This window comes from Crocuta crocuta, unplaced genomic scaffold, assembly GCF_008692635.1.
Source record: "Crocuta crocuta isolate KB4526 unplaced genomic scaffold, BGI_CrCroc_1.0 scaffold45, whole genome shotgun sequence".
Taxonomy (NCBI): domain Eukaryota; kingdom Metazoa; phylum Chordata; class Mammalia; order Carnivora; family Hyaenidae; genus Crocuta; species Crocuta crocuta.
In genome coordinates, this window is record NW_027530544.1 from 3,290,584 (window position 1) to 3,307,032 (window position 16,449).

Below are 16,449 nucleotides of genomic sequence, written 5' to 3' on the forward strand. Positions count from 1 at the left end.
AATTTCCCCCCCCGAGAAAGGAGCCATGTCATCTAGCACTTGGCTGTGAGCCCAGCACCAGGGGGTCCGCCGACAGGTAGCTGGCACACCCTGACCAAACCACTCTGAAATGCTCCTCTCCTCAACAGTGGCACTCCCTGAACAGACAGAGGCCTGGGCCCACTCCAGAAACTGACTCACTGCGTCTGGCCAAATGTTTTTATTTTACTATTTTTTTTAATGTTTATTTTTGAGACCGAGAGAGAGACAGAGCAGCATGGCGGGGGAGGGGCAGAGTCAGAGGGAGACACAGAATCTGAAGCAGGCTCCAGGCTGAGCTGTCAGCACAGAGCCCTACGTGGGGCTTGAACTCACGGATCGCGAGATCATGACCTGAGCTGAAGTTGGACACTTAATCGACTGAGCCACCCAGTGCCCCTATTTTTCAAAAGGCTGCTCGGATCATTCTGAAGCTCAGAATGGGTCAGGAACTACTTCTAGCTACTGGTTTTTTTTTTTTAATGTTTTATTTATTTCTAGGAGAGAGAGAGAGAGACAGCATGAGCAGGGGAGGGTCAGAGAGANGAACCTACGAACTGTGAGATCGTGACCTGAGCCAAAGTTGGACACTTAACCGATTGAGCCACCCGACACCCCTAGCTACTGTTATTCTTAATTCTATTATTTGGGTTGAATTAAAGCTGATTTTTAAGAAGTCAGTTAGGGGCACCTGGGTGGCTTAGTTGGTTACATGTCTGACTCTGATTTCCAGTCAGGTCATGATCTCACAGTTCATGAGTTCGAGCTCTGTGTCATGCTCTGTGCTGACTGTGCAGAGTCTGCGGGATTCTCACTCTCCCTCTCTCTCTGCCCCTTCCCCACTCACTACCCCCCTCACAAATAAAAAAGTACACATTGAAAAATAAATAATCATCTAGAAATTGTTTTACTGTTACTTAGGTAACAATGTATATTTTCAGAGAGCACTGAAATCATGTTTTTTTTCTAAATGTTCTACAGATCCCTATCACTCTGGGGTCTTTAGTAATTCTAAGAGGCCCCCTCAGATTCTGTGACCTGTAGGGACATCCTAGGGTAGGGGTGGGTGAGACTGAGCCAGAGGACAGACCTAGCGCTCCAGGCCCCAGGGAAAGGTCCTACTTGGTGGCAGGCATGGCTTCAAGGGCACTCAAACCACAGAGGTCTGGGAATCAGCATTAACCCCGGGGTATCACAGGCGAGCTGAGGACGATGACAACAGCCAGAATCAGAGGGTGCTGGGAGAGCCAAACCAGCTGCAGACAGTAGGGACTAACCCATCCCCCCTCCATCCAGGTCTACACCGACGGCAGGAGAAGGCAAAGACAGAAATGGACAGAAGCAAGCTCAGGACTAAGTTGCAAGGGGCTGAGGTACAGGTGGACTCTAGAGGTAAGGACACAAGATGAGGTCCCACCTGGGAACTGAAATCTGCCCAAGGACAGCAAACATGAATAGTTGCCAGGTATCAAGTGCCTGCATGTGCCAGGCACTGTGTGGGCATTTCTACAGATGTCTCATTTACATTCCCTAGAAAGAGGCATCCTCATTTGCCAGAGAGGAAATAGGGTTGGTGGGTCAGGGAGCTCAGTGCTGGTCAAACAGCTGGTGGGGGTGGGGCTGGGCCTGTGCTCTCCTTGGCACATCACTTCCTGGAAGTGGGGAATGCGGTAGGTGTTCAGTGTCCTAATCTGGGGACAGAGGGAAAGGTGGCCCGGCTCACTGCAGGGACCACTAGATGGTGATCCCCAAGGTGGTGACCAGAGGGGTCTCCAAATTGTCCTGCCTTGTGCTGGCCTACAGATAGGAAGGGGAGGGGTACATGACTGAAGCCACCCACAGGGCCATCAAGAATGCAGAGGTGAACATCCCTCTCTTCAGAGAGAGAACATAGCTTGCTCAAGGCTACCACTTCTGAGGGCTACAACTGTGTGGGACCTGTGAAGTGAAAAGCCCTTGCCTCCCAAAGGCATCTGTGGGTCAGATGTAGAATAAGCTGCAAAGGAATAACCTAGACCAAGAGCCAAAGGGATTTAGTTACTGAAAAGACGGTGAGGAGTGTCCATCTGTGAGCATAACCCTCCCCCAAGGAGACGTGCCTGTATTAAGAGGCAAAGTAAGGACAGAATTAAATAAAAGACACTCCCCTGGTGAGTGTCTGTGCTCACCAGAGCCTAAGTGCGGAAGCCGGGGGAACCCCTGCATCAGTGCAGCAGCCGGTCACCCAGGACTCAGAAAGGCTCCTACGCCGTCTGCCCGGCTAGCGGCACCAGGAGGACTGGCCTTAAGTGACCCCAGTGGCCTATCAAGGCCAACGCTATGGTCTAACAGAGGTCCCGGCTGTCGGGCCCATGCAGCCAACCACCTGATGACCAGAGAATGGCTCTAATTCAGCCCTGGGGTCTCACGTCCCACCGGGCACAGGAAGGCTATAAAAAGCACTTCAGGAACAAGTAAATCAGTTCTGCTACCCTCCTTTCAGAGTCCATTTCCCTGAGGGATCAGGAAGGAATCCAGAGTCTGTCGGGCAGCTGGAATGAGCCTGTTCCCTGATTACTGTGAACTTCAACTGATACTAAAGGCTCCCCAGTTCTTGGAGACTTTCCATCTCCCACTCGGAGATTCCAGAGGAAGGTCATGGACACAGCAGCCCTCCCTCCTGTCCAGTCTTGTTATTGAAGCCTCATTGGGATGCTCCTGGTTTCCCCACAGGGCTGTTGGCCTGACCCTCTCTTTCAAAAGGGCTGCCCAGCCCCCACCCGAAACCCACCAAACCCAGGGCTGTACAGATGCCAAGTCCACCAGGAGCTCACTGAAACAAAGCACTGGGCACGGGCATAGGGTACCCAGCCCCACAGGAGGGGACAGAAGAGGGGGACACTGTGGGAAGCCCGTGATGGGGCTCACTGCATCCTTTGTACTGGGTGTGAGCGCTTGCTGCACGGCTAGCCACTTGCATACTGATTTGTCAAAGCCGGTTCATGAGAAAATCAACTCCCGGTGGCTGGGCCCACTCCATCAGCACTGGCTGGCACTCGGGCCAGAGGTCCGAAAAAACACGGCAATCACTGGAGAAGAGAACCTCATTGGATAGGACACTTTCAACATTTTAGTTGAGGAGTATTTCTCGTTGAGGATGACCTTGACCCTTCCCCCCTGCCACTTCTCCTGCTTCTTGCCTTGAAGAGATCTCTTAACCCAGAGAACACAGGACAGTCACAAAACCATGGCCTCTGGCTGAAAGTGACCACAGAGCACCTGCCTGTTGGAGGCTTTAGTCACAGGGGGTGAGACCCACCTGGCTGCCACCTAAACCCAGCTGTCCCAAGGCTGCACCCCACACACACGCCCCATGGGGATGTCCTCATCTACAAGTCAGACCCAGAGGTACCCCAGGACAGTTATTTCCTGTGTGCTTTCCCGAATCCCCCTCCCCAGGTAAGTCCCTGAGCCCTTCTTCTTGCTTTACACTCCTGCCTCCTGCCACTCCCCACCCTGTCCCCAGGGCTCCCATGGCATTGGAGAAAAACACCCAGGTGCCAAATAATGGCCAGACCCCTTAGCTTGGCACATCTGTCTTACTCGTACGGCCCGAGCCTGCCTCTGTAGCCTCTACACCAGCCACCATCTCCTCAGGCTCCTGCACTCTCCCCTTGGCTGCCTCCCCCCTGCAAAAGGACAAGGCTTGTTCACAGCCTCACAGCCTCACCTGCTGCTCGCCATGCCATGCCCACTAATGGGACTTCCCCTCCTCCCTCTTCAGGCCTGGAAAACCCCTACTCATGCTTCTCAGATCAAGCAGCACCACGGTGATGTGGCCCTTCTTCATTGGGGTTGTGGTGGCACATCACCTAGCTTTTATAGCTGTACCATCACCCGCTATGGGGCTGCCTCGTCGACACGTGTATTTCCTCTGCCAGATTTGTCCTTGAGAAAGTTGTTAGAGTGGGAGGTGCCCACGTGCTCAGTAGCAGGGCTGGTTGCTGAAGTCCAACTGTGAGCTCTAGAGGAAGCTCAGTCTGGGAGGGGGGACAGAAGTTTGCTATCGTGGCCCAGGGCTAAGAGAATCAGACTGGCCTGAGCTGGAAGTGCAGAATTGCATCTCTCCTTCAGCAAAAAGGGGGCTTAGGGGGCACCCCCTCACTCCCTGCCAGGGCCGGCTCCAAAGGCCTGTGTCTGTGCACTCCCAGGGCCCACACTCAGAAGGGCCCTGTGCTGGTTAACCCTCTGCTGTTGTCATCTTCAAATTCTGCATTTTTGAACAAGGACGCCACATTTTGATTTCGCACCAGGCTCTGCGCTTTATGCCCCCAGCTCTGCCCCCACTGCTTCCGGGGCCCTCAAAGAGCTAGTCTCTTGTGGGCCGGCAAGGCCTTGCGGGCAAGCATCATATTCAGCTGTGACAGGTGGGGTGGCTGCTGCTCATGGCCTATCCATCTCTCCTGCCCTTGCAGCAGAGCCAGGGGCCATGTGTCCGTGGCCTCCCAGACAGCAAGACAACACTGCAACGGTGAGCGGACACGGCAGGCTTCTGTCTGAGCCAAAGGGAGGCTCCTGGCACACGCATGTGGAAGAGCCATCAGGGCCATCAGTGTGGAGGCAGCACCTACCTTTCTCTATTGCAGATCCTATACTAACCACCCCAAGGCATCTGAGATATTTATGTTTGTGAAAAATGCCATTTTTTTTTTTTTTTTTTTTTTTTTTTTTTTTTTTTTTTTTTCTCCTCTGCACAATGTCCTTACTTTTCTGAGCTATCATGGCAAAAAAAAACAAAACAAAATCTGTACACCACGGTGTCTGTACAGAAGTGGTAATGATAGCACCTTGGGCTTCCTTGAGAGCTTTTACTTCCAAAGTGCATGAGGAGGGGCGCCTGGGTGGCTCAGTCAATTAAGCTTCCAACTTCAGCTCAGGTCATGATCTCACGGTTCATGGGTTTGAGCCCCACGTCGGGCTCTGTGCTGATAGCTGGGAGCCTGGAGCCTGCTTTGGATTCTGTGTCTCCCTCTCTCTCTGACCCTCCCCTGCTCACACTACCTCTCTCTCCCTCAGAAATAAAAACATTAAAAAAAATTAAAAGTGCATGAGGTATAACACGGGCTTTGGCACCAGCAGCTTCAGATTTCACTGCTGGTTCGTGGGGCTCAAGGTGGCAGGATTTCCGGCAAGGGTCTCCTTGGAGCCTCAGCTGTTCTCACTTGAAGTGGGGAAGTAATGTCTACCTTACAGGCAGTGCAAGAAGCAAAGGGAGTGGCAGGAGATCCCTACTGCAGAATGGGGCCATTATAAATCCCCTGGAGTGAAACTCATGGCATCCCCTCCATGACAAGGAGGGCTCATCAGATGACCTTGGCTTGAGTTGCAAGTCCACTGCTTGTTAGCTGGGGGATCTTGGGCAGGTTGTCACACTCCCAAATCTCAGAGTACCCAGCAGTAATGGGTGCAGCATCCCATCCCCTATCTGAGCCAGGGGGTGTGTGCACTGAATGAGGTGAGGTGCGTAAAGGCACTCAATAAACTGTTCCCCGCTTGGGGGCCCCTGTTCGTTATCATACTTTCTTTGAAATGAACCCTTTGAAATAGATAGGACAGAACAGAATCATAGGCACCAAGAGGCCAGGGAAAGGTGGTCTAGGGTACCAGCATCAGAGCCAGAAAGCCCTGGCTTTGAATTTTCAATTTCCACTGGTGGTGGAACCTGGGCAATTCAATTCCTTGTGGCTCCGTTTTTCTCATCTGTCCAATGAATAACAGTATCTTCCTCATGGGGAAATGGTGAGGAACATAGAGCTAACTCACAGTGTAATGTGTTCCTGGTCTTTCCTAAGGCTAACTGCATGTCCCTCTTGGGTCCATGAGGGACCTCAATATTCTTATACTGATTTTCTCATCTTTGCTTAAGGCAACGTAAATTGCCTGAGTTTCTTGCATCCCAAAAGAAATCCAACTTTATGCTGTCATTATCAATAAATACCAGTTCCTTTGCCCTTCCTGGTTTCCAGACAATTCATCATCATAGTTACTTGCCACTTGCCTTTTGAAAAAAAGAGAACTGAGCACAGAACACCAGATGTAGTCTTACCCACACAAAGAAGAGTGGGACCATTATCTCTGATGTTTCAAAATACTTCCATTAATATTACCTCATTGGCTTTTTTTTTAAGCAACATTGTTAATTCACATTAAGCCTTTGAGAATCAGAATCTGTCACGTCCTTTTCTTAAAAACTGCTATCAAACCCAGTTTCCTCTACCCTATCTATAATCGTAAATGCAAGACATCAGTCCTGTGATTTCAATCCAGCTGAATTTTGAAAACAACTTTTAATCTTGGTTTTCCTGGAGCAAAGATAATCTGTGTTCTCTAGTTCTGTGACCTTCCCATACTTGATAAGCAGGTCTTCATGAGCTCCCCTCAAGCTAGTAGTAAACACGAGTAGATAAGAGACACCTCATTCAAGTCTTCCCTCCAACTGACATTATGAATACTCCTAGGAAGCAAGTTTACTTAGCTACAAATCTGCCTAACTGTGCTGTCATCAACTCACATCATTTATCTTATTTGTGAGGGTGTCATTAGACATTGTCAAGAGGCTTCCTGAAGCCCAGGCATCTTATGTGTATGCTGTGGGTCCTCTTTCCCACTTCCGTTCCACTGCTCCTATTTCTTCAAGAAAGGGTTCCTTGTTGGGTATATCATTAGTACTTAATGCCCCAAAGATATGGTCATCTATTTTCAAGGTCCCTCTCCATTTTTTTTGGCTTCAGTCAGATTATTTTATGTGTGGAAGAGAACTGTCTCTCACTGCCTTTCTATTTTCTGAGCAATGAAACAATCAACATAGTAAGGAAAGGATCTGTTTCTAAGCAGCAGGAAGCTCTGGAAGATGTGTGGACAGCTCTCCATCACCACTCTGCCTGCCTCTGTGACCTGTTTGTTCTGTGTTCTCATCACCCATATATTCTCCTCCTTCCCTTAAGCCCTTGGCTTGGCACACAGTTACACTTCTTACATACAATGTTTCCTCATTATTCCCACTTAATCCACACAGAGCTTCTAGGCTCTCCATTGCTGTGGAGTTATCCACAAATCAGAAGTGGATGGCTTTCTTCTTGTGTTGCAGAAGGGAAAAGTGAGGGTCAGATTATTGAGACACAGAGCAAGCTGCAGAGGACGATGAATGAAGGCCTGTTCTCTTAGATTCCCACTCATACTCTCCCACATGATCTGATTTCATCCCTGTCAAATGAAGATAATAATGGTTGAAAACACCAAGGGCACAATGTCAACTTGAGGAAGCCTCAGATGGTGATGCACTGAGCACTGTTGACTGACTGCAGCTTACCAAGTCCACCCAGCACCTTAAAGATACAACACAGAGCAGGCCTAGGAAGGTCTCCCACCATGCTACGCTGAATTGGAAGACAGAATTTAAACCCCAAAGGACTCTAATTAGTCATAAGAGTTACCAGAGGCCAAAGAATGACAACCAATGCTAACATGTATAAACGAGGGTGAGAACTTACCGTGTCCCCAATCTTCAGGCCTTCACACTTCCTCTGGCCAGGGTAGGACACACCGTCCTGGCAGGTAGCAGTAAAGAAGAGATTAAGATCTTCAGGTTGATCCCAGACGGACAGCTCCACTTTAGACCGGATGCTCTGTACAGACAGAGAAGACGGAACTGGAACCATTTAGTAAAGGCTGCAGTGGAGATGTTCTCCACGCTGGTTCTCTGAGCCCCATTTGACTTTCTCTAACTCAGGAGTCTCAGGCCCAGGCAAGGGCCAGTGGGCTTGGTGCACTGCCGGTCCCACATCTTTTCCCTTCTTTCCACACCTATGCCATCTTGCTAGATCTGGCCCGAAATCTCCCTCCATGAGCTCAGAGAGGTTGATAACGGTCCACCTGCCATACGGTAACTTCATCTACTTCGGAGGGGTGATGCTCTGTTCCTGCTTGCCATTCCAGAGTCACCTGTCATCCCTGATCACCTTCGCACATGCAACTCCTCAAATCTTGCCATGTGCTCTCTAGACTATGGGACTTTCCATGAGCCTGGGAGAGTATTCCCCTGGTCAACGGCTCTTCTCTCTCCTCTTTCCCTGGCTAGCATCTTGTCAGCCTTCAGCACCAGTTCAGCAGGCACTGTCTCTTGGGACCACCCTGCCAATCCTCACGCTCACACTCTCCCCCCCACCCCCCAGCAGATGAGGGCTATGTGTGCTGAGTTTTGAACTGCATTCTGAAAGAGTCATATCTTACATGCGGTGATTTCTCAAGATGGTGAATGAAATAAACATCAAGCCAGAATTACTTACCAGAATAGAAAAAAATAAAAGACCAAAAATATCAAGTGTTGGAAAGGATATGGAGCAAGTGGAGCCCTTGCCCTGCTGGTGTGTGAATTGGTACAACAACCTTTAGAAAACCATGAGGCAGTATCTACTAATGCTTAGACCAACCTCAGACCTATCAGTTCACCGGAGGATTATACTCGGCAGAGATATGCACTGACCAGAGCCATGTATGAGAATGTTTATAGCAACACTGTCTCAGCCAGGATGGCTAGAAACTAGAACTACCCAAATGCCTATCAACAGAACAGACTTTTAGCAAAAAAAAAAAAAAAGTTATGGTGTGTTCACATAGGATACCATACACTAATGAAACATGACTACATTCCATTACATAAATGAATCTTAGGACACTGCCTGAAAGAAGCCAGACACAAAAAGCATACACACTATATGATTCTATTTATATGACATTTAAAAGTAGGCAAAATTAACAGTTACCCTTGCTGGGTGGCAATAGAAGAGGGCACAACAGGTGTTTCTGGGTGTTTGTAATATCCTGTTTTTTGACCTGGGTGCTGGATACTCAGGTGTATGTAGTTTATGAAAAGTCTGTGCAATTTTCTGCATGCCTGCAAGTTTAAAAGCTTGCCATTGAAAATCTCTGAGTTCATGCCTTTGGAGACTAAGGCCAAATGAACCAGCTTGTGTCTAGGGGCCACATCCTACAAAAAATACATTTGTTTACACACTAAGTACATTCAGCATGGCAGGATGCACACACTCTGAGAGGCACACGCATACACGGACCCCAAGATCAACTGATGACCCTCCAGGCTCCCACTCCCCTTCTCAGGTGCACTTTGGGGAACATGGCCCCGAACAGACGGCAGGCAGAACTTCCTCTTGCTCACGTGGGCTTCTTTCCTTTCTTTGTTTTCTTTTTTGCTGAGCCTACAGTGCTAAACTTGAGTAAGTTAAATATGCAGTTTTCCCAACAAATTAATAGTTTGTTGAAAATACTCTGCAAAAAATAGTCTCCTCCTTTGCAACAAATTGTTCAAGTGCTTTTACAACTCTAAAAATACTCTTTCTTAAATCCACTTCCTCTCGTGCCAGCCCCAACTGGCAGAGGGTTGGGTGAGCACCTCTCAACATGCAGGCCCAACAGCACTCTCCTGCGGAACACAATTAGTTATTTACGAGGCTGCTTTCCCCACTGGGTTGTGGGTTCCCAGAGCTACACCCTATTCCTCCTTAGGACCGAACACAAGTTTCTGCTGAATGAGTGGATGGATGTTCTAATGGCAGCTACGCTAATGGGCTCAGACTGAGTGGAAGAAACTTAGTTATTTTTGAAAGGTCAAAACACTTTTTTAGTCCTTACACTGTGCCTTTTATTCCTGTCACTTATTCACCCCATAAGTGGAAGCCTGATTCTCTCCTGTTCACCCATATTGCCCAATCCCCCACTCCCCCTCCCCTCTGGCAACCATCAGTTTGTTCTCTTTATGTATCAGTCTGATTCTGCTTTTTGTTTCTTTTTAAAAAAAATTTTATGTTTATTTATTTTTGAGACAGAGAAACAGAGCATGAGTGGGGGAGGGGCAGAGAGACAAGGAGACACAGAATCTGAAGCAGGCTCCAGGCTCTAAGCTATAAGCACAGAGCCCGACGTGGGGCTCGAATCCATGAACCATGAGATCAAGACCTGAGCCGAAGTCGGCACCTAACTGACTGTGCCACCCAGGCGCCCCTTTTCTTTCTAAGATCCCACTTATGAGTAGAATCATTTGGTATTTGTCTTTCTCAGTTTGACTTAGTTCACTTGCATAATACCCTCTAGATCCATCCATGTTGTTACAAATGACCCAATATCATCCTTTTATGGCTGTGTAACATTCTATTGTGTGTGTGTGTGTATACACACACATATATATACACACATACACATCTTCTTTATCCATTTGTCCATGATGGACACTTAGGCTGTCTTCATATCTTGGTTCTTGTAAACAGTGCTGCAGTAAACATATGGGTGCACATATCCTTTTAAATTAGTGTTTTCACTTTCTTTGGGTAAATATCCAGTAATGGAGTTATTGGATCATATGGTACTTCCATTTTTAATTTTTTGAGGAACCTCCACACTATGTTCCACAGTGGTTGTACCAATCTGCATTCCCAACAACGGTACTCAAGGGTTCCTTCTCCACATCCCCGCCAACACCTGTTATTCCTTGTCATTTTGATGTTAGCCATTCTGACTGATGTAAGGTACTGTCTCATTGTGGCTTTGACTTGCAGTTCTCTGAAGAGGTCAAGCATCTTTTCATGTGTCTGTTGGTTATCTGTGTATCTTCTTTGGAAACATGTCTATTGGGGCCTCTGCCCATTTTTTAATGATCATTTTTTGGTACTGAGTTGTATACATTTTTTTAAGATTTTATTTTTAAGTAATCTCTATATCCAACATGGGGCTCAAACTCATAACCCCGAGATCAAGAGTCATATGCTTTACCAACATAGACAACCAGGCACCGTGAGTTATAGAAATTCTATTTTTAAATTTTTATTTATTTTTAAAGAGAGAGAGAGAGAGCAAGCAGGGGAGGTACACATAGAAAGACAGAATCCCAAGCAGGCTCCGTGCCATCAGCGCAGACTGATGTGGGGCTTGAACCCATGAACCATGAGATCATGACGTGAGCCAAAATCAAGAGTCAGATGCTTAACCGACTAAGCCACCCAGACTCCTATAAATTCTTTATAGACTTTGAATATTAATCCTGTAATTGGATATGTCACTGGAAAATAACTTTTCCCATTTCGTAGGTTGTCTTTTTGTTTTGTTGAGGTTTCCTCCACTGTGCAAAAGCCTTTTATTTTGATGTATTCCCAGTAATTTTTTTTAAATATTTTTATTTATTTCTAGGAGAGAGAGAGAGAGAGACAGCATGAGCAGGGGAGGGTCAGAGACAGAGGGAGATACAGACTCTGAAATAGGCTCCAGGCTCTGAGCTGGCAGTCAGCACAGAGCCCGACGCGGGGCTCAAACCCACGAACCGCGAGATCATGACCTAAGCAAAAGTCGGACGCTTAACTGACTAAGCCACCCAGGTGCCCCCCCAGTAATTTATTTTTGCTCTTCTTACCCTTGCCTTAAGAGACATATGCAGAAAAATGTTGCTATGGCTGATGTTAGATGCCTCTGCTCTCTTCTAGGATTTGCATGGTTTCAGGTCTCACAGTTAGCTCTTTAATACATTTTATTTATTTTTGTATAGTTAGAAAGGGATCCAGATTAATTCTTTTGCATGTAGCTGTCCAGTTTTCCCAGCACCATTTACTGAAGAGACTTTCTTTTCTCCATTGTATATTCTTGCCTACTTTGGCATAGGTTAACTGACATATAATTGTGGGTTTATTTCTGGAGTCTCTATTCTGTTCCATTGATCTGTGTGTCTATTTTTGTACTAGTACCATACTATTTTGATTACTATAGATTTATATTCTATCTAAGACAAGGTCAACTTAAAATAATACATACGTATGTATATATTTGGGGGTTCCTGGGTGGCTCATTCCGTTCAGCATCTGACTGCGGCTCAGGTCATGATCTCACAGCTCATGGGTTTGAGCCCCTCGTCAGGCTCTGTGCTGACAGCTCAGGGACTAAAACCCACTATGGATTCCGTGTCTCCCTCTCTCTCTGCGCCTCCCTTGCTCGTGCACACTTTCTCTCTCTCTCAAAAAATTAATATTTTTAAAAAACCTTTATATATATTTTTGAATTGCGAATAACTATGAGAATGAGGCAAATCAATGGATCATAAAAGGGCTAGGTAGATTAATGTAAAATATTACTTCAGATCAGTCACACAAGACATGAGGGCCCTGTAGCTCACCACCAAGACATTAGGAGGAAATACCAATTCTCCTTCCCCATGAAGATCTGTGTGAGCTGCCCTGGAAGGCTTAATGGGGAATTTGGTAGGGGGAGAGAGAGCCCTGGGGGCTGGGACTCCTACTGAATGAGTTGGTAACTTTAATGGATGGAAATTAAATCTATGCTCTAATCTAGGCCCCCAAAGCCTTGTGTTGTGATCTGAAGTTTGTATTAATCCTGGCACCCATAGGAATCAGAAACTTTTAAGATGTTGGGAGCAGGGGATAGGAATCATGGAGATTATTCAATTTAAACCTATCAATTTTTGAACTGAGGGAACTGAGCTCACAGAAAAGGCATTGTCCAGGGTCATTCAGCTCCTGGAGGCAGGCAGGACAGAGCCAGGCCTTCTTGCTCTACCTGTAGTGCTCTGACCGTGGAGAGTGTTAGATCATCAGGTTGTATTCCAATCATAAGGGTCTATCTCCTGTAAAAGACTATGGGCTCCCAGAGGCAGGACTGTGTTCTGCTTACTGTTTTTTTGTTTCGTTTTGTTTTGTTTTCCCAAGATGTAGGTGATACCTGCCATACATTAGACCATTATTATATATTTGTTGGACAAATGAGTGAATGGATAGAATGGAGCATAAAATATAATAAAGAATTAAAGCTATAGGCAATACATGAAGACTTATAGATGCCTCCTGAACTTCAACTGACGTCTACCAGACCTGCCCCTGAAGATGTTTCCTTACTCCTCATCCCGGGACAAGGAGACAATGTCAAGAATGTCAGAAGTTTAAAGGCTATTAAAATACTCGGTCAGGCTAGGTCACATCTGCAATTGCTTTAAGTCGGGCCAGCTGTGGAGTGGGTGGGTGCAGACTTTATGGCAACAACAAAAAGAGAAACATGTGCTCCACTAGGAGGCACATATACCACAGCCTCTGATACCACTCTCCACATGCAATTCTAGCAGTTTCCAGCTCCAGATTCTGCTCTTTCCCATTCTGGAAAGAGCCCCTAGTGGTTCCCCGAGTCCTCGCCCCCTTTCTCAATGTGACACAGTGTTCGTGTTCTGTATGTGCGCACCCAGGGCCTCCCTCTGGGCTCTGGGCTCCCCCCAGCACCTCCGGTATAGCCAAGCTCCACACTGCTAACCCCCCTTGGAAGGACTTGGTGATCTCTCACAACGAAGAATTTGGCACAGCAAGAAAAAGTATATAAATCAAAGCCCAGAGTTGAAGTTTCACATTATGAAAGCTGCATACAACAGGCTCGAGTCTACAAAACATTAAACATGCCCTTCCCATTTCGCTCCCTCTGCAGCCTAGCTAAAAACCACAGCTATTTCATCTGTCACATGCGCTTCAACCAAAATCTTTTCAGAATGTCCCCACAGATGGTTTGCCAGCTCTCTAGGGGAGGTCAGAGTCAACACCCATACTTAGTCATGTGTTGCATGACTCATATGGGATCCGCCACAAACTGCCGAGACAGTAAGGTGACACAGAGGAAAGCAAACAGTCCGGTTAGAGCTGGGCTTAGATCCAGGCCAGGGAGAGGAGCAGGTGAAAGGAAAACCACTGCTGTGCATGCACGCACACACACACGCACACACTTGAGGCTCGGCCTGGGCCTTCCCTCTGTTGGAAATGACCGCAGCCAGGGGCGCCTGGGTGGCTCAGTCGGCTAAGCGTCCAACGTCGGCTCAGGTCATGATCCTGCGGTTCGTGAGTTCGAGCCCCACGTTGGGCTCTGTGATGACAGCTCAGAGCCTGGAGCCTGTTTCAGATTCCAGGTCTCCCTCTCTCTCTGCCCCTCCCGTGCTCATACTCTGTGTCTCTCTCTCAAAAATAAACAAACATTAAAAAAGAAAAGAAAAGAAATGACCACAGCCAGTGAAGCAGTACGAATCACTGTTGAGTACAAACAGACTTCCGCCAGCTAGACTTAGCTCCAAATACCTTGTTGTCTCACATTTGTATATAGAATAGCTTTAAAATCCCCACTGAAGGGAAAAAGGCAGAAGTAGGGAATGACCAACGATCCTAATTTGTTGGGTTGATACACATGTTCAATACCTTAGTGATGGTGATGGTTTCAGAGATGTGTATACATCAAAACTTAACCAGTTCTACACTTTAAATGTGTACAATTTATTTGTTCACCGTCTTAGTAACGCTGCTTTAAACCTTTCCACTGAACTTGAACAGTCACTGTTGACAGCATTCCAGAATCACCCATGTTAAAGAGCTGAATTTCAAATGTTCATTCATAAGTTGTGTGTCTCATTTCCTAACGTGTTCTTTCATAAGAACCAGCCGAACTCAAAGGTAAGCTAGAGTCCTGGGTTGCCAGACTTCCTCGGGGGATTCATCCCAGGTTAAATGTAGCTCATGCTAGAAAAGATCATTTTCTATACTCATCCCGATCCTGACTCCTCAGCAGGAGGGAGAGCTCTCTGCTCCTCTCCTAACCTCCATCAACCACACAAAGCATATTCCCCAGGTCCCTGGATTTTCATCAGGAAATGAATGTAGGGGCACCTGCGTGGCTCAATCAGTTAAGCATTCAACTCTCGATATTGGCTCAGGTCACGATCTCATGGTTCATGAGATTGAGCCTTGCATTGGGCTCTGGGCTGACAGCGCAGAGCCTGCCTGGGATTCTCTCTCTCTGTCCCTCCCCTAACTCACACTCTCTCTCTCTCTCAAATGAGTAAATAAACATTTAAAAAAAAGAAAGAAAGAAAATGAATTTATATGTAATGAGTCTGCTCAGACCCACTGGAACATATCTCAGAGAAAGAGCTCTCCCAGGTATTTACGAGCTCCCACACAAGGAACCAACAATATCCTGTGCTCCCTGGTTTTTAGTGGTCCCACACACAAGTATCGAAGTACAGAACCACCCAGCCACACAAAGCACTGACGGAGGAGTGTTTTTTCCATTTTTGGCAAATAGCACCCAGCCAGTTCTGTGCAACTCAGCGTCCTTATGCTCTCCTTTCTGAAAGCCATGAGGAGCGGAGGGCATAGGCCTTCAGCAGGAAGTGGGCTTAGGGGAGCCCCAGAGGTAGGGCAGCCAGCCTCTCAGCAGGATCTGAACTCCGGAGCTGACTGAGGATGAAAGTCCTCCCTAGAATCTCAGGAGAAATCCTCATCCACCCTAGAGCCCATGATGGGTTTGCTCTTCAGCCATTTCTTCCCCAAAGGCGCTGGCTTGGCAGGAGGCAAGCTATGGTCACCCCCACCCCAGTGACAGCAGGTACAGCAGCAGCCCCTCCTCTCCTTACCCAGGGGTCTCTCAGCCCCGGTGTCCTCAGAGGCAGGAGTCATGGCTCCTACTTTAACTCCTTTAGTCCAGCATCCAGAGCTTGAGGCCAAAGTGGTTCTCAATAAGGAGAGGCCCTCAGAAAGGGGGCAACATTTGGCAGGCCTGGGCTCCCCCCTTCTCTCTCTCTCTCTCTGTCTCTCACACACACACACACACACACTCTCTCTCTCTCTCTCTCTCTCTCTCTCTCTCTCTCTCCTCAGGCACTCTCAGTAGGTTACGTTTCCACTCACCGTGGAAATGTGAAAANTAGGGGAGCCCCAGAGGTAGGGCAGCCAGCCTCTCAGCAGGATCTGAACTCCGGAGCTGACTGAGGATGAAAGTCCTCCCTAGAATCTCAGGAGAAATCCTCATCCACCCTAGAGCCCATGATGGGTTTGCTCTTCAGCCATTTCTTCCCCAAAGGCGCTGGCTTGGCAGGAGGCAAGCTATGGTCACCCCCACCCCAGTGACAGCAGGTACAGCAGCAGCCCCTCCTCTCCTTACCCAGGGGTCTCTCAGCCCCGGTGTCCTCAGAGGCAGGAGTCATGGCTCCTACTTTAACTCCTTTAGTCCAGCATCCAGAGCTTGAGGCCAAAGTGGTTCTCAATAAGGAGAGGCCCTCAGAAAGGGGGCAACATTTGGCAGGCCTGGGCCCCCCCCTTCTCTCTCTCTCTGTCTCTCTCTCTCACACACACACACACTCTCTCTCTCTCTCTCTCTCTCTCTCTCTCTCCTCAGGCACTCTCAGTAGGTTACGTTTCCACTCACCGTGGAAATGTGAAAAACACCAAAAGTGAACCTGGAAACCCTGGCCCACTGGGTCTGGTGAAGACTTAAAAGTCAGGGAACAGAAAAGAGGATGTCAGTATGTGGGAAACAGGGCAGAGAGCAGGGAAGGAAGTCTGGTTTCTCTCAACGGGA

At 47.7% G+C, this 16,449-nt stretch overlaps 1 protein-coding gene across 1 annotated transcript in view; it reads right to left on the reverse strand.

The window, feature by feature from the left end:
• Positions 1-16,449, reverse strand: part of ITGB5 (integrin subunit beta 5) — a 97,473-nt gene that overhangs the window by 33,439 nt on the left and 47,585 nt on the right. Inside the window, exon 7 of the mRNA XM_077767629.1 lies at positions 7,548-7,682. Coding sequence (XP_077623755.1) covers positions 7,548-7,682 — 135 coding nt within the window. The remainder of the gene's footprint in view (positions 1-7,547; positions 7,683-16,449) is intronic.